The sequence below is a fragment of the Manis javanica genome, chromosome 14 (genome assembly GCF_040802235.1).
Source record: "Manis javanica isolate MJ-LG chromosome 14, MJ_LKY, whole genome shotgun sequence".
In the NCBI taxonomy this organism is placed as follows: domain Eukaryota; kingdom Metazoa; phylum Chordata; class Mammalia; order Pholidota; family Manidae; genus Manis; species Manis javanica.
Window position 1 is genome coordinate 91,374,771 of NC_133169.1, and position 18,704 is coordinate 91,393,474.

An 18,704-nucleotide genomic window follows, 5' to 3' on the forward strand; every position below is an offset into this window, starting at 1 on the left:
AATATGAAATACATATAATCTTTGATCCAGAAATCCCACCTTGCTTCATCTACTTTAAAAAACCTTGACTAAGTGGGGAAATAATGTAATCATAGGGATTTCACCACAACATTGTTTGTAATAGCAAAATGTTCAGAAACAATCTAAATGCCAGTTAGGAATGGACCGAGAAATGTATGTACACTGACACTACCGTGAGGTGGTGAAAACTGTGTCTTTTTTTTTCCCAGAACTATTTAATATTTTTTATAAGACACATGGATCATTTTTTTCCAAAATCAGAGTGATTATTTAAAAAAATTTTTTTTAATACAAAGGATAAAGTTCCTGAAGGATGTTTTCCCTGGAATCTGAGAGCCAGTGATCATTTCATGGAACACTAAGGAAGGTTCAGTTCTGCTTTCCAGACTAGCCGAGAGCCCAGGTACCTGAGGACACTGAGGCTAAAATGAAGTAGATGAAATGAAAGACTTCTGCGCTTTCTGCATAAAATCAGACTATTCTGTCCTTTCATTATTTTTATGAACCAAAAGAAAAAAGAAAAGCTCTCTGGCCACAACTTTTACACTCACCTCCAAATGTCTACATTCTATGAGAAGCTCCTGTCATGAAGGGGACTAAGGACAAAAACTGACGGGTGGGCCACAGCAAACCTACGTTCTGATGCCAATAAGCCTCGGCATTCACACTCATTCTGTGTGCTGCCAGAGCGTTCTAGAACTATCACCAGAGGACCAAAATTACAGGGACCAACAAAAGACTGATCCATACAAGTGATGGATGGGGCCTCAGAATGGATTTTAGATTTTTGGTTTTTATCTATTTGGGTTTGAGGGCCTTACTATTTCCAATAAAATGATAGGTGAATAAAAAAATACAAACCACACAGAAAAATGCCAAAAAACACAGTAAAATTGTCCTCCAAAATCATAGTTCATGGAAATAATCACTATTAATATTTGGTTCTTATTATATTTTGCTTTTGTTACTCAAAATGAATTGTTATTCACCCATTACACTGGCAATAAAGCATAAAATGTTGTAGGGAAATAAACTCTCATGTGCTGTTGACGAGAGTGCAAATTAATGTACTAACACATTGGAAAACAATTTGGCAGAATTTGCATAAACTGAAAATATGCACATCCTGAGAACCAGCCATATAACTTGAAGATATAATTGACATACTGTAAAATTTACCCTTTTAAGGTTTACAATTCAGCAGTTTTAATATAGTCACAGTTGTACAACCATCAAAACTAGCTCCAGAATATTTCAGCCAGAAAAAAATTAAACTCCATACCGGCTGGCAGTCACTCCCCACTCTCTCTTCTTCCTTCCCTATGGAAACCACTAATCTACTTTGTGTCCCTATGGACTTGCCTATTCTGGACATTTCAAATAAACTGATTCAATATGTAGCCTTTTGTGACTGGCTTATGTCACTTAGCATAATGTTTTCAAGCTTCATCCATGTTGTTACATGAATCATTACTCCATTCCTTTTCTTGGCTGAATAATATTCCACTGCATGGACATACCACCTTTGGTCATACATTCATCAAATTGGTGGACTTTTGGCTTGTCTCTGAATTCTGCCTATCATGAATAATGGTGCTATGAACATTCCTGTACAAGTTTTTGTGTGGACATATGTTTTCAATACAGTGTGGAATTGGTGGGTCAAGTGGTCACCCCATGTTTAACCTTTTGAGACACTGAGAACACTCTTCTCCATAGCAGCTGAGCCATTCACATTCCCACCAGCAGTGTGTGAGGGCTCCAATTTCTCCACATCCTCTCCAGCACTTGCTGTATGTCCTTTATATCACAGCCATCCTTACAGTACGAAGCAGTATCTTATTGTGCTTTTGATTGGCATTTCCCTAATGACCAATGATGTTCAGCATCTCCTCAAGCATTTACTGCCATCTGTATATCTTTTTGGAGAAATACCAAGTCAAATCTTTCCCCTATTTTTTGAACTGGGTTGTCCATTCCTGAGTTCTGGATACTAGGCTCTTATCAGATATATGGTTTGCAATATTTTCTCCCATTCTCTGGAGTGTCTTCCACCTCCCTGGACAGTATCCTTAGAATTACAAAAATTTTTTAATTTGATGAAGTCAGTTTTGCCTAATTTTTTCTTTTGTTGCTTTTGGTATCTTATCTAAGAAACTACCACCTAATTCAAGATCACAAAGCTTTACACCTATGTTTTCTCCTAAGAGTTTAATAGTCTTAACTCTGTCATTTAGGTTCTTTGCTGCATTTTGAGTTAATTTTGTACTTGGTGTGAGGTAAAGGTCCAACTTCATTCTTTTATTTGTGGATATCCAGTAGGCCAGCAACATGTGTTGAAAAGAATATTCTTTCCCCATTGAATTATCTTAGCATATAGCTAGCTTTTTAAAATCTACCTTAAACATTGCATAACTTGAGTGTGGCAGGAGTTACACAGCTGCATATGTGTTTGTCAAAACTTACAGAACTGTACGCTAATAGAATACATTGCATCATATATAAAATACTCAGTAAATCTGGCAATTAAAATTGCTCTTGTAAAGCAACATTCACATATAGCATAAACAAGGAGCATATGCTTCACAACTACTGAATTACTTTTGTAAGGGAGAAACTAGAAACTGTCTGAATGTCTGTCAAAAAAGAAAAAGCTAAACAGAATCAGAGGATTGAATATTATGCAACAGTTCAAAGGAATAGCTAGATAGCTAGATTTTACATATATCGAGTGGATAAAGATTAGAAACATTCTATTAGGCAAAGAAAATGCACGATTTATATGGAATGAAAGCATGTATGTTAAAGATACACAAAACCATAGTATCTACAGAGCCTCTGTGGGTACACATGTGTTTACCTAAAGGTGCCTCTTAAAGCTCTGGATTCTGGACCACACAGAATACTGCTGACACTCATTGCCACAGGAGAGGAAAAAAAGTCACCAGGACTGGGCGAGGTGGTCAAAAAAGAGTAGAGCTCTGTCATTTTCTCCCCAAAGGGAAAGCTACTCATTAATTATTTCTGTGATTAAAAATTAATTAACATGTAATTTATGTGAGGTATAAAAACAGAACCTAAGTATGAAATCATAGCTTCTTATATGTGCTCATTTATGCACCCCTTTACCCAATGTACAAACACACACACACACACACACACGTGCTCATTCAGAGGTGATCTTACCAATTCGGGTTTTCCACACTTTCCCGGAAGACAGACTCTTCCTTCATGGATGCGTATTGTGTCCACGTAAGGCAGTGACTCCGTATAGCCATGTTCCTTTCCTGGGGATCAAGCCAGGATTCCTCTTCTAACTGGATACTAGGTACCTTTAAAATGCTCACCTGTCCAACAGAGAGAGGATGGCTTTCTCAATTTAGGAAGAGCAGGCTACACACAGACTGCATCCAGAGCTGCTTCAGTCTGGATAAAGAGGGCAAGTAACCCTGATACACAATTGATGGCTCACCACCAATGGCTGTAAGTCCTCGATAATCAAACATACTCTGACCTTACTAAATACTATTAAGGACGTGCAAATGGCCCAGGATTTATGCAGGCTGTACAGTCCCTGGCCTGATTTCTCTAACTGCTAAACACTCTAAGCAAATTATCAGCCTCCTTCCTGTCTCCTCTAGGGCTGGTCACCGCCTTCTTAAATTGATGAATTTTAACTGGTCCCACTTACGGGCTCACATGCAGGACAATATCCAATAAAATATTTTCTACATTTTAAACTCTATCCAATACCTAGAAATGTATGCTTTCCTAGGCAAAGGAGACCTGGAAAAGTACAAAGGCAGAATTGTACAAGTCAAAGATATCCTGATATTATTCAAGAACTGAGACACGAGATAAAGTTGAATGCCTCTTTAAATAACAGATTCAGAGCATGCACGCAGAGCAAAGGCAAGGTACACATTCTGTGGAAAAAAGCAGTAATAACTTGCCACATGCGATGCGACACGTTTACCGTCTGGACAATAAAAGAAAGTTCATTTTCATTATTGTATCAGCTTTCTTTCCACTAAAAATTTGACAGAGTTTTAATCCATGATAAGGAAGTGATACAGAGGAAGCACAGCAACATGATTGGCAAGCTGACTGGCGGGAGCCCAGCCGGGCTGTACGCCACACACTGAATAGTTTCCAGGTGAAACAACCACCTGAGACATTTTTAAAACGTGTTCTACTCTCATGTCTTAATGATTCTAAAAGGACTCTTGTCAATCATCTCTCTGGTGCAAGCAATGTGATTAAAAATTCCCACTTACCTCTTTCCAACAATCACCAGCGTGCTTAAGGATTTCAAAGTGAGAAAACAATTTGCTATCATGACGGCTGCACCGTCAACACCATTACTTTACAGAAACATACCAAAAAGACATACAGACAGCCCTGAGAACGTTATACCCCCTGAAATAACTGCTGTCTCTGTCAGAAAAAGAGAAACTGGTAGTTCTATCCTCCTTACTACAAATCAGTATTTTTTATATTTACCATCGTCCCATTTCTGATCATTCTTACTTGAGAGTCATATCTAACCAGGACAGACTAGAAAATGTCCAGGGTATCGTTAAAATAATTGCAGACCATCCCTATGTCCACTAAGAGTCCTCCACAAAACAGAGAGAGACAGAAACAGGCTGGAAAAAAACTATCTCCGATGGTGTGTAGAAGTTGGGGTTCCTGTGGCCGGGATCCTCACTGAGCTCGAACCACTTGAAGATGTAACTGGCCTGTTGCCAGGCCACTGCTTCCACACCCGTAGGCGGTAAGTTCTCTGGGCGGAGGCAGAGACACTAGTGTTCAACCTACCGCCAGGAGAACAAGCCGGGTAATAAACCCTTCCACCCCAAGAATGTTTTATGTCATTTTCTTTGGTCACACTGAATCCATAGCGAACTTGCTGGGGGCTGAAACACATTGGCGGGACAGGTGGCATCTGCCAAAGCTGAGGTTGGATATACGAGGCTTTCTCCCTCTGAAGGGCTATGAGGTAGGTAACTTCTAACACTCTTCTACATCAGAAAATGCTGTCTCTTTCCCTGACTGTTTGAAGATTGCCCGACGTTACAGCAAATCTGATTCAATTTTGAAATGAATTTACCTTCCTCAAAATTTCTGGAACCACATTCTGACAGACTGCGATCCTCTTTCTGTAGATGATCCCTGTTGACACATCTGGAAAAGGAAATTTTTACATTCAAACACAAAGTTAGGGAGATGGATTCTTGTCTTAAAGGCAATAAAACTTTTACTGTCAACCCCAATTTCCTAGATGTAGAATTCCTAGTGAAAATGCTTAACTCAAAACTTAGTACCCCCGACCACTTTTTGGAGCCAAATCACTCCGAATATACTCATCTGTGATTAAAGATTAAGGGTAAAACACTTACACTGTTCATTCTAAAGTCAAGGACAAAAGAACTGCAAATTGTTCCCTGCTCTGGACCATGCATGTCAACACTGCAGTGACAACAGCCAGAGCCCCCTGCTCAACTCCAACAGAGAGAGTGTTTGAACAGAAAGATGGAGAACATGATTCTGCTTTCTGCACCAACAATATTTTCAAGCACACATTTCTGGCCTCAAAATTTAAACCTACAATTAATTATACTAAGCATACTCTTCTCTTCTAGGACAGCAGGCCCCCTGTGACCAGAACTACTCTGTGGTTCACTGTAACTCAGCCATGCTCCTATAGGGTTCCTCAAAGCTCTGGCAATACTGTCCCTGAACCCCGGTGCAAACGCCCTAACTGCCCAGAAGCTGCTGGAAGGGTGAGAGACATGTGTGGCTCCTCTGCCCGGTGGCACCCCTTTGGCCAATGTTTGCAGCACACATACTTCAAATGGATTAGCCACCCCGGAGGGAAAGATGCCTGTCAGTGGGAAGAATGGCAATTAACATTCCTGTGCCACTTGGGAATATGCACATTTGTGTTCTCCATTGGTCTTTATAACAACCTAAAAGCAGAATTGTTATTATTTTCCCATTTAACAGATGAAGAAACTGAGCCTCCCAGAAGTTAGGTGATATGGGTAATAACAAAATCAGGATTTAAAATCAGATTTCTCTGATGCCAAATATGGTATTTCTCCCACCTTGAGTGCAGATACATGAGAAAATGTTTTTAAAAAATATACCGATAGAGATGTGGAAGTACAAAAATATACTGATAAGAGTATGGAAGTTGTATATCCTCACAAGCAAAAGAGAGATTTGTGTTCACTGAGTACAAAGAAGGTCTTAGAGTCGCGTAATGAAGAGCATCTCATACGTTTTCTCAGAGGACTCAAAAGTACAGCAGACCTGGGCCGAGTGTCTCCAGAGGTTTTACATAGATTATGTGCATCATTATAGTTTCCTGCATTGCTTAGTTTTCAAATTCAAACACTGACAATGCAAACACCTCCTCTGGGAGGTGAATGTCAGAAAACAGTGAAGGCTCCTACATTCTACTGCAGGGGTTGGTAAATGTTTCTATAAAGGATCGGATGGTAAATATTTTAGGATTTTTTGGCCACATAGTCTCTGTCACAACTACTCAACCCTGCTGTTATTGTAAGGAAGCAACCATATATAATACATAAACAAATGGGCATGACCGTCTACCAATAAAACTTTATTTACAACAACAGACAGTGCAAGCATAGTTTGTCAACCTAACCTCTGCTCTAGTCAGTACTGAACCATACTGGTAAGTACAGTTATGATCCCACAATCTAATCACTTTATGGTCATATCACATATAGTACATGCTATTAATCACATCTATTTTGCCATCTATAAAATGAAGTAAGGATATATTATAGGAATATAGCCAGGGACTCTGGGAAAGTAACTTACCTCTCTCTATCTTGTTTTCTTCATTCATTAAATAGGAGTAATAATACCTACCCCATACATTATTCTTTGAATTAAGTGAGTTAATAAAACTTAGAGTGCCTGGGACATATAAAGTGCTCAAAAATGTTAGCTATTACAATTGCCATCAATTAGTAACTGAGAAAATGCCAAGAGCATATTAGGCAAGACTTTTACTATTATAAATGCTGAGTACTCTCTTCTCAGTCACCTCAAATTGAGAAATATATCTGTTAATATACCTGTTTAAGACATAATAGGCCACACCCACACAAACGCACACATCTTCACAAAAGTCAGCATCACTTAATGACCATCACTGAAGTGAGGTGTATTCTGAGAACTTACCCCTTTTTTCCTCCACAGTTTTTACAGAGATGACATTTTTATCCATGGGGTTGGGATACTAAATGAAAACACATAGAGAAGAATTACCACTCATCTTTTAGCAAAGTGAGTTATTTCATAGTAGCCAGTTATTTGCAGCAACAGTATTTCCCAAGTAGCCTCTAAGGCCAGTTTTCGATCAAGTGTCTTACTTTTACTGCTTCAGCCTAGAGAGACAGAACGACCGGACATGTGTGAAATCCAGGGGAAACCTTTAGACCCGCTCTAGCCCTGCGTGGAGAGGGGGGTTAGGTTAAGCTGATCAGTAACTCATACTGTTAGTACTGAACCGGACTTACATCAAGAGTGTTCTTATGAAGAAATTCACGTGGCCAACAGGCACATGAAAAGATGCTCCACATCACTAACTATGAGGGAAGTGCAAATAAAAACCACAGTGAGATGTCATCTCACACCAGTTAGGACGGCCAACAAAAAAGGCAAGGAATGACAAATGCTGGCGAAGATGCGGAGAAAGGGGAACCCTCCCACACTGCTGGTGGGAATGTAAACTAGTTCAACCATTGTGGAAAGCAATATGGAGGTTCCTCAAAAAGCTAAAAATAGAAATGCCATTTGACCCAAGAATTCCACTCCTAGGAATCTACCCAAAGAAAACAAGATCCCTGATTCAAAAAGACATAGGCACCCCTATGTCTATCGCAGCACTATTTACAATAGCCAAGATATGGAAGCAACCTAAGTGTCCATCAGTAGATGAATGGCTGAGGAAGAGGTGGTACATATACACAATGGAATACTATTCAGCCATAAGAAGAAAACAAATCCTACCATTTGCAACAACATGGATGGAGCTGGAGGGTATTATGCTCAGTGAAATAAGCCAGGTAGAAAAAGTCAAGTACCAAATGATTTCACTCATTTGTGAATTATAACAACAAAGCAAAACTGAAGGAACAAAACAGCAGCAGACTCACAGACTCCAAGAAGGGACCAGACCAGTGGTTACCAAAGGGAAGGGGGTAGGGAGGGAGGGAGAAGGGGATTGAGGGGTATTATGATTAGCACACATAATGTAGGGGGAGCCCAGGGAAGGCAGTACAGCACAGAGAAGACAAGTAGTGACTCTATAGCATCTTATTATGCTGATGGACAGGGACTGCAATGGGGTTGGGGGGGACTTGATAATGGGGGTGAATGTAGTAACAATCGTGTTGCTCATGTGAAACCTTCATAAGATTGTATATCAATGATACCTTAATTTAAAAAAAGATTGTTCTTTGTGCCAGGCACTGTGCTAAATGTTTTACTTGCATGATCTTGTTTAAATATCCTAAGAGCCTGTCTAATGTGTCTGGGTCCGAAGTTATCATTACCATCTTTCAGAAATGGAAACTGAATAAAGACCAGAGAGCTTAGGGTCACCCAGCTAGTTAGTGGCACAGCCAGGAAACTGAGCCAGGCCTACGACAGAGTGAAGGCCCTCCCTACTGTCCTATGCCACTGCCTCGTGGCTGGGTTAGCATCACAGGAATGTAGCCTATGCCAGGTGCTCAACAGTTTGTTTATTGATTTATTTCCCCAAAAGACAATTTGGATACAACAACACGGATAATAGCTATCATTTTTTGTCTTAGACAGTTTAATATACATTATTTCAATTTAAATCCCAAACCTATTCCATGAGGTAAATGCTGTTTTTTCCCTTCCCTGTGTGAGAAATAAGGCTCAAATAAACAAATTTGCTAGTTAATGAGTGCCAAGACTATAATTTATCTGCAGATAATTTTTCCTGCCTCCAAAGCCTGCCCACCCAACCTGTCTCCAATCACATCAGTTCCTGAAATCCAACCCTTTCCATTGCTCAGATGCAAGGAGACCCTGGGGAGTGGAACCGACTTCCTCAAAGCCACAGGACTGGGCAGCTGCTGACCAGAGCCTGCTGAGCGCCCCTTGAGCTCTGGTCCCAGAGATTTACTGCTTCATCCAGGGATCACATCTGAACAGAAAACAACAGGCAAGTCTGATCCAAGACATCGCAAGCTGCTGAAGGGGAGGTGAGAGCAGGCTGTGGGGCAAGGGACAGAGGGCCTCCGCTCGGTGGACTTCAAGTCTTCTGAACCAAGGAAATGTGACATAAAACTCGGTGGGTATGGGTCTGCCCCACCCTGCAGCAGCTGCGTGTGTGTGTGTGTGTGTGTGTGTGTGTGTGTGTGTAAGAGGTTGACTGATTGACTAATTGATTGATTTTCAGGGAAAAGGGACCATTACTTTCACATTCTTAAAGATATCTCTGGCCCCATCAAAAGATCCCAGATTAGGACACAGGCTCCATGAGAGCAGGAATATTGTCTATTTCAGTCACTCATGTGTTTCTACCACCTAGCACAGTGCCTGGCACATAGTAGGCCCTTAATAAATAATTGCTGAAGCAATGAACCAAAAGATAAACCTGACTGACCTCAGGGATCAGTTTGGAAAATAAACCTGACTTCATTCAAGGACCCACCAGCGAGGGGGGCAGTGGGCTCTGCCCTCAACAGCGCTAATGCCTCATCATGCCCATGCCATAAATTCTTGTTCACACTTCCATCCTGGAAGCTGCAATCTTGATAACTAACCACAAACATGCTTTTTAACTATTTATTTTTCATTCATTCATTTTTGCTCCAGAAAAAAATGCTCAAAATTACAATAACTGCTTTCTTCAAGTTTAGCCTTCAGTATTTCTGGAAGATAATGTCCATTACTGAGAGTCGGGTTTAGCTATTCTGTTTCTCAGCAAGAGGCTCACGTGCACAGCACCCTTGAAGTGAGGGAGATACCTGAGACTCATTCAGACCCCTGAAGTGTGTGTGTGCCTGTGTGTGTGTGTGTGTGTGTGTGCACGCGTTCATGAATTAGAACTTTTACACTAAAGTAAAAGGAGTATATAAGAGCATTTCCTTTGCTCCAGTCCAAGTTTGCTCATTTTATATTCATCAACACATTCCAACTAAATATTGTAAATAGACTGTAAGTGAAAGGAAGATAACTGAATTAAATTATGGAAGAGCTTGGAAATATAAACACCAGAGAAGGATAGTAGTTACTTCTGATTACTTCACTGTTATCAGCGAAATTCCTAAAGATTATAAATTCAGAAACTTTGTACTTTTACATAATTTAGGGTGTCAATTTAAATAATACTGGAAACTCTATTTATTCTTCATTTAACAGTTTTTTGAGTACCTACCATGCCAGGCCCTGTTCTAGGCACTGAGGATACAGCAATGAAACAAAATTATAGCCTCTTAGAGACTTTACATGTTAGTTAAGGAAACAAACAAGAAGCAAATAAATATATTAGGAGGAAATAAATCAAACTAAGAGATAAGAGAGAGAGAGGAAATTGTGGAAAGGGGACATTGTGAAATACTTAAGGGTCACCCATTAGACAATGCTTGTAAATAACAAAAGTAAAATGGAAGTTTTATTAGCCAAACCAAAGAGATCCTGAACTATTTACTCTGGCAAAATCATTTGCAAGATTCAAGTCACTTTCCGATGCAACTACCTTTGGAGTAAATAGACTTGAGCCTCAAGTTTCCATCCCAGAATGGGAAAGGAACTTAAACGTTCATCTACAATCGCTAAATACCACGACATGAAAGGCATATATTTTAGCTTTTTTAAAATTAAAGATTATGCCAAGGCTCCTCCAACTTCGCATTACTTGAAATGATCTGACGCCATCTTGTGGTAACTTGAATATTCATGTTTAATTCATGCAAATTTATCTGATGTCAGATAACGAGGGGTTGAGAGAGGAAAGGCTGCTCAGAAGGGGGGGCAACCGGGAGTGCCAGTTTGGGACGACAAGACGCAGGTGGCCGGGTTTTCACAGAAACCTTTTCAAACACAGTGTGACAGGGGAACAGATCAAGGTAGGTCAAGCCCATCGAAGAATCACTGGGCACCCACTGTGCCCAGGCAGGGCGCTGTGTTGGAGGCTGCCATGTATATGACCTCATCCAGTCCTCCCCAAAACAAGTATTAAGATTAGGAATGTCTGGTTAAAAACATAGTGACATAAAGCCTGCAGACAAGCAGGGTCACGCTGGAACTTTCCCGTCCCCTCTGTACACTAGGGACTCCGATAGAAGCTAGGTGGTCTGACGACACAAATACCTTCCTAAACCCCTTGTCATACTTAAACCTGCCTCAATGGACCACAAACTACACAGACGATACATACTCACCATGCATGCCACACTTTCTGGGTTACTTAAGGGATTTTTCAAGGTGTATTTGACTTCATTTTGAACTTAATGATTTTTAGTTTCTTCACTGAACGTGAAGAAAACAGGAAACTATCCTTTCCCTGTCCCCAAGATATAAATCTACTGTAAATATCACTGTATTTATTATGTGCACATGAAAGTCTAACAAGGGTTAAAATGTAGACTCTCCTACACCATCACATACCTTGCTTTCATTTATTTTTTTGCATATGAAAAAGTTAAGAGGCCAAAAATTGCAAAATACTGGGTAAAAAACAAAAGATGCATTAAAGCAAACACATAGCTTTGAAATGAGAGGCCAGGAAATTGAGTCTATTTAGTCCCAGGAGTAATATTCATTGTATTTGTGGGAGGAGCTTCATAAAGATATATTTATCTTTCTTATTTGGGGGGGTAGGAATATATATAAGCTTTCATAAAGCTCCTCTTAAAAGAGTAAGGAGTTACTAAAATAACAACTTTCCAAAAAGCTTGTAAGTCAATGCCAGCTTTTTATAATAACCCTCCAAAAAGAGTCAGTGACCTCCTAAGAAGTCCTGGTTCACCAGCTTCCAAACGGAACTACCCAAGAGAGCAGAGAGATCTGTGTGATAAGTCCTGCAAAAGCAGGCCAAGATGGCCTGGGCTAAGCCTGGTATGTTAACTTGATCTGTTTTGGAGGCATTAAGGGAATCTTTGCCACCCCGGCTGCTTCCAAACATGTACACGCAAAGAGGCGGAGCAACTGCAAAGAGATTTTCAGAGGTGTTCGGCTACACAAAATAATCACCGTGGGCTGCACCAAATCCCTTTTATGAGCTCCATGCAAAAGTCTGTCTTAGGAGCAAAGCAAACCTGATTTCATATCAAGATCAAATGAGTCGTCGATTAATCAAAATCTCAATGATCAAGGACTACATATATTTGTTCATGATATTCAGATATTCTGGATCCTAGACTGGAAAGAGGTATTGTGGACATTGCCAACATTTGAGTAAGATCCACAGATTAGTTAACATTGTATCAATGTTAATTCCCTGGTTTTAAAAATTATACAGTGGTTTGGGTGCACTGGAGTTTTGTTTTTGCAACGTCTTGTGAGTCAAATTATTTCTAAATGAAAAGTTGAAGAAAAACAAAATTAAAATAAAGACACAGAGCTTTGAAAACAGTGAGTTTTGGAATCCAAGAGACCTCAGTTGAAGCCCATCTGTGGGAACCGTGGGCAAATTACTTTAACTTCAGTCAACCTCAGTTTCTTCATCTGTAACAGTAGAAAAAAAAAACCTACTCGAAGAGTTGTTACATGAATTAAAGAAATAATTTCATGTAAAGCTTAACACTTGGCACCATGCAAGTCCTCAATAAACAGTAGCTGGGTTTACTACTAAAGAATGGATCAACATTTTTAAAAAATTAGTTACAAGACTCCAGTCTTTTTCTGGCAATTTACCGTGGTGTGGCCTTGAGTATATTTCTAGTATTCATTTGCAATCCAAATATATTTAAATGATGATTTAAAAATTATTAGATATTTCTTACTTTCCTAGACTAGTAAAATCTCACAAGTTCATGCTTTAGCAATCCACAATTTGTGTAAGCCTCCCTGACACACCCCTCCTCACTAGCTATTAGCACCCCATCAGAGAAGTTAAGAGTACAAGAGACAATACTGACTTTTTTAAAAAAGGCAACAGACTCTAAGTTCTCTAGAAACTTTCATAGATTTATAATTAAAATATGAACCTTGCCCCACCCCGTATGTCTGCAATATGCCTCTGAAAAAGTACTTACCATAAAAATTAATATATTTCCCTCTGTTCCCCTGGACAGTGAGCTCCTTGAGGTCAGGGCTATGTTTTATTTATCTTTGCATCTCCAAGGTGCAAAATGATGCACAGACTTATTATGAATGTCAATTAGTAGACATACAACAGCCATTAGTACTTTGGTAATTAAAAATCTCCTATCTTGTGTGCACTGATTAAGCTACAACCTCCCCTAGATAAGTTACCAAGTATGCTTTAATATTATTTAAATGATTTTTAAAATAAGCTATCATTCAAATGTGTACCTTTATTCACACTCACTCTCTCCTTTATTACTCCAACTTAGTATAGATTTCCAAAGACTACTTTTTTTTTTCAGGTTCATAGAATAAATGTATCAAGTTATTATTATTGTTAATATCAACATCAAGATTTTTAAGAAGTGCTTCAAAAAACACCTACTATATGCTGACATTAAGGTATACATATTATATGCAACTATGTGCATTATCTAATATAATTTCCCATAACAATACCAGATTATTATTATTTTGCAGATGAGGAAACTGAGGCACAGAAAATGAACTGGCTTGCCCAAATCCACACAGCTAGTAGCACTTGTCTCCCTATCTGATGCCAGAACCCATTATCTTCAGATCTGCGCCTCTTTCACGCTGTGCCTGATATTTTGGTAGAATTGAGGGCAGGAAGATAAAAGTGAAGAAAGACTATTACAGTGTGAACAAAAAGATAAATAACCATTATGCTAAACTAGGCCTATCAAATCACTCATTTTGAAAATGTGGGTTCACTCCAGATACTTCAGGAGCTCTGCAGGGAGATGTTCCACACATATAGGTGTCAGATTTCCAAGTGAGAAAAGATAGCATCAGAAATGGAAACATTATTAATTACCCAATCAACTTTCTACTCTAAATGGAAATAGCCATTCATAAATCCCCTTTATGAGTTTAGGAGTAAACAGTCAGGCCGTTCTGTTCAGCACCCCAGGCTCCTGGCTGGAAAAAATAAAACCCGAGGCCACTGTGTTGAAGCAAAGAGATTATTTTAATCTGTCCATTTTATTACAGGACACAAACTAAGGACATGTTACTGAACCCCACAATGATACAGTGAGTCTGGTATTCCACAGGGCTAAATCCCAGAAGAGTGTATTTAGTTACTCATTCAACAAGGACTTTGTGAAGACCTACTATGTTCTGGGAACTCTTCGGGCACTTGGGATACATCAAGAACAAATGACAAAAATCTCTGCCCGTGAAGCTTACACTCTATTCACAATGACTGTCTTGCATGTAACATAAAAAGAAAATCACCCTGAACAACTCAACAGTAAGAAAACCTGTAACTTCCTCATTTGAGTAAACACAAAATATCCAGTCAACACAGTGGCTCTCTTGGTCATTTTTAATGACTTTAAATTTCAGGCAGATAAAATTGAAGACGTCTTTGAATCCAGGTCATGGGAGGCAAGCCCATTAAACAGACCTATGTGGACTTCCGGAGAAGGGCGGGCTTCTACACTCTACATTCATACATGCAGCTTTGCGTTCTTTGCGGATGGCTTTAAGTAAAGGGAAGGAAACTGCTGTGAAGAGAGCTATAAAGCTAAGATTCATACAAAGAAAGAAAACAAATACACTGTCAAGCACATTGACACTATAGTTTGTGGGAAGTATAGTTTGGCGTCTGATGAATAAACCATTTGGGATGTCACAGCATTCTTTCATGAAGAGTTTTCATCGAGAAACCCTATTTCCATAAACAAAGAGCGTGGTGACGTTTGTTTTCAAGGTGCCACTTAGCTTTGAAAGCATGTAGCTAGTATTTTGCCTGTGGTATCCCGCAGGCAGGTGTAAGAAGAACAAACATTCCTCAGGTTTTAAATATAGTAGTATATTATAACTTGGAAGGCGAGTCCGAACATACCAAAAGCCATAGATCAGTAGACTCTATTTAAAATAGAGCTTCCTCAGTGCTGAAGCCACTTCAAACATACCACTGTGCAAAAAAAAAATACCATTTTTTGCACATATGAAGATCCCAGAGATCTTCATATGATGTCCCTTCTGCCAAGTGCTTTCCTTTGTAAAAAAATACATAAAGAGTAAAACAAAAGTGTATTGTGCCAAAAAGACCATTCTTACTACCTTAGGCTTGTAAAAAGCTTATGCTTGTCACACTGTTACAACTTTGATCTTCACAATCCTGGGAGACAGGTGGGGGGGATACATGGCATTATCATTTCGCAGATGATGCAATAAGACAGTAGGGTTGTCTTTTACAGTTGTGCAGGCTGCTCACCACACAAAGTCTCCCAGTTTAGCAGGCCAGCTGTCATAGGGCTCCAGCCACCTGGAAGAATAGGCACCTTTTTCTAATTTGCATAAACGTACCATTTACTTTCCACTAGCCCCACTTACTGTGAGCTTGTGGAGTAGACACCCCCAGATGATGCCACTTTCTAAGCTGTGCAAGGGCACAGTACAGGCTTGCGAAAAAGGCTTCCCAAGGCTACTGAAAACTGATTTTAAAATGGAAAGCGCAATGACTGGAACTGAGATCTACTGGCTGCCAGTTCATGGCCTTTCAATAATGTAAGGTGAAAATTGGCACAGCAAATGGATTTACTGGCATCTTAGAAACAGTCCCAAAGTCCCTCCCAGGGGTCTCTGCAGGACTGCTTTGTGAACAGAAAGAATGGAAGTACAGCACCGTCCGCAGTGTTAACCCTGTCCGATCACTTTTTCAGCAAAATGTTCTCCTTGCCTTTCCCAGGCCCTGCCTTCTGGTGGCCTCCTCGGTCTTTATCGGCTGTATATATATATATATATATATATAGTCACTATATAAGTGACTTCAGCTATGACATACAGCGTACAAAAACCACCTAGCATAGCCCAGGCAACCCAAAGAATCTTGAGAATGAAAAGCCTATCATTGCTTGAAGCCACAAAAATCATATGGGTGATTTGTTACACAGCACTGCATAACAGAAACACTATTTTCTCACCCTACCACACATTAAAGCTATATCCTTCTTATCAGGCAGGGGTCCACTGAGACGAACAGAGATGAGTAAACCCAGACAGAAGACTGTTATCAAAAGGAAACTGCGATTAGATTAGGAGCCCAGCAAACTGATTACAAAACATTTTATTCCCTCAAGAATCATCTGAATGCCTACTCTGTGCAAGACGGCACAGCCTGGTGATTAGGTGTGTGGGCTTCGGATTCAGCTGTGTGGAAATCCTGGCTCTGCCATCTTCTAGCTGTGGGAACTTCGTAAAGTTGCTTAAATTTCTCTGAACCTTAGTTTCTCTGGACAGTGAAACAGAAGTGAGTCATAACTATTTCCTGAGCTGCTGTGAGGAGTAAACACGACCATGTATGAAAGCACTTCCTCCCCACACCCACCTCTGAGCTAGGAAACTCCTATGCATGCTTCAGCCATCATTGCACACATGCCACTTTTTGAGAAGGCTCTGCTAATGGTCACCCTCCTTCCGCAGGACTCCCGGCTCTCTTCAGTCACAGCACCGTGAACTTCCCGTGTAACTATGCATCACCAACTGGGATCATGTGTTCATTTGTTCATCACCTATTAATGGCAGTCTCACCTACTAGAGACCATCAGCTTCATGAAAAGGGTCTGTGTGCTGTGGCCTAGGGCCTAAGCACAGAGCCTGGCACATAGAAGAAAGGTATCTCCAAACACCTGTTGAATAAAAGAAAAGCATTTAGCTTGACATGCGCCAAGCACCCTCTGAATGAGAGCTTGGCATTGTGCTACGCGTTCCTGCAGGAGTGAGTCTCGCTCTGAAGAAGCTTAGAGTCTAATGAGAGGAAAAAGACATGTGCACAAGTCAGGGTCCAGCACTACAGAAGATGGTCAGTGAGGTGTAGCCCAAGCACCCCAATTCAGACAAGACAGAGATCTCTTCTTGATGAGGAAAACCTAGAAAGCCTTCGCAAAGGAGCAGTGGCACAAAAGAATCCACGCCGCCAAGCGCCAGTCCTGACAGAGAAACAGGCTCTTGGCCATTTCCTTTCTGGGCCCAGAAGCCCGGCCGAAGGCAAAGTCTACACTAGGTCCATTAGTCGGGATTTCATGCATTTACTTGCTCATCATTCACCAGATCCTTATCGAGCCCCCAGTAGGTGCTGGACACTTCTAGATGCTGCAGAGCAGTGAACGTCAGCAACAAGATGGCATCCATCTAGACAAGCACACTACTCACGTGCTTGTGACCTGGGCCCCCACCTATACCACCTCCTCCAGAGGAGGTAAGATCTTACCACTTAAGAAGTTACTCTCCTCCCCCAGTACCTCCCAGTTTGGCTTCCGGGTTGCAAACAGAGCGCATTATCTGATAGCTGCTGCCCAAGGCGATTCACAGAATGTGAAAGCTGGAGGGGAGACCAGCAGGCCTTCGGGCACCGCCACCCAGGCCTGGAGAAGCTGACCCTTGACCGAGGTCATCACATGAACTCAGGAAGGAAGGGCCTGACAGGTCCAAGGGTCTCATCTCCCAGCCCTGGGTGCTTTCGATTTTTTCAAATAAATTTCCTGCTTCCTATTACCACAAGCCACAGAGTCCTGGGGGCAGCCCTGGGACAAGGAGGGCCACCGCAATTTGGGGCGAGGGCGTGCAGTTTTAGTGGCACAGCACCCCACAACATTTAGGAGGCCTTCCTGGGCATCAGCCGTCGTCAGCACATAAATTCTCCCTGGATTCCCCCCAAACAGCCCTTCCGTTGAGTTGGTACTTGTACTTTCCCCCATTTCACAGATGACAAAACTGAGGCCCCAGCGGGAGGGCAACCTGCCCAGGGGCCACAGCTGCTCCATAAGCGCGGCCGTGCCGAGTAAACGAGGGTGACGGCTTCAGCGGCCCCCACCGGCTTTTGGGGGGCCAGTGACGTACGGGGGGACCAGTCCTGCGCCGCCTCAGCTGGGGCCCCAGCCCCCCCTCCCCAGAAGCTCCTCGCTTCAGCCTGGGCGGGGGTGGCCACGGGGAGTCCATGCCTCCCCCGCCGCCGCCTCCGAAGACGCCCCCCGTCCCCCGCACACCCCCGGCCTCCGAGGACGCCCCCCGCACCCTGCCCCGCACACCCCCAGCCTCCGAGGACGCCCCCCGCCCCCCGCACACCCCCGGCCTCCGAGGACGCCCCCCGCCCCGCACACGCCCGAGCGGGGGTAGGGGGACGGGCTGCCCGGCCCGGGGCGCGGTACCTTCCGGAGGAAGCTGGCCACCACCTGCTCGAAGGGGTACTTGTACAGCTGGCGCACGTCCACGGTGACCCCCATCCCCGCGCCCCCGCCGGCGTGCACTCCCGGGCGGCCCACGGCGCGCGCTGGGCTTTCTCCTCCTCGTCAAACTTCCAAACTTTATTGTGCGCCCGGAGG

At 41.9% G+C, this 18,704-nt stretch overlaps 1 protein-coding gene across 10 annotated transcripts in view; it reads right to left on the reverse strand.

Annotated features, from left to right (window-relative positions):
* Window positions 1-18,704, reverse strand: part of PRELID2 (PRELI domain containing 2) — a 247,372-nt gene extending 228,668 nt beyond the window's left edge. For 5 of the 10 annotated variants that reach the window (XR_012125199.1, XR_012125201.1, XR_012125198.1 and 2 more), the window contains exons 1-4: window positions 18,531-18,702; window positions 7,243-7,300; window positions 5,135-5,208; window positions 3,208-3,368 (exon numbers count right to left, since the gene is read on the reverse strand). Coding sequence is in view for 5 of the 10 variants with exons in the window: in XM_073221910.1 (XP_073078011.1) it covers window positions 3,208-3,368; window positions 5,135-5,208; window positions 7,243-7,300; window positions 18,531-18,605 (368 nt within the window). In the remaining 5 variants the exon portion in view is untranslated. Of the gene's footprint in view, window positions 1-3,207; window positions 3,369-5,134; window positions 5,209-7,242; window positions 7,301-18,530 lie in introns of all 10 variants that reach the window. The other 5 variants (XR_012125196.1, XR_012125197.1, XM_037016468.2 and 2 more) reach the window with 3 other exon arrangements.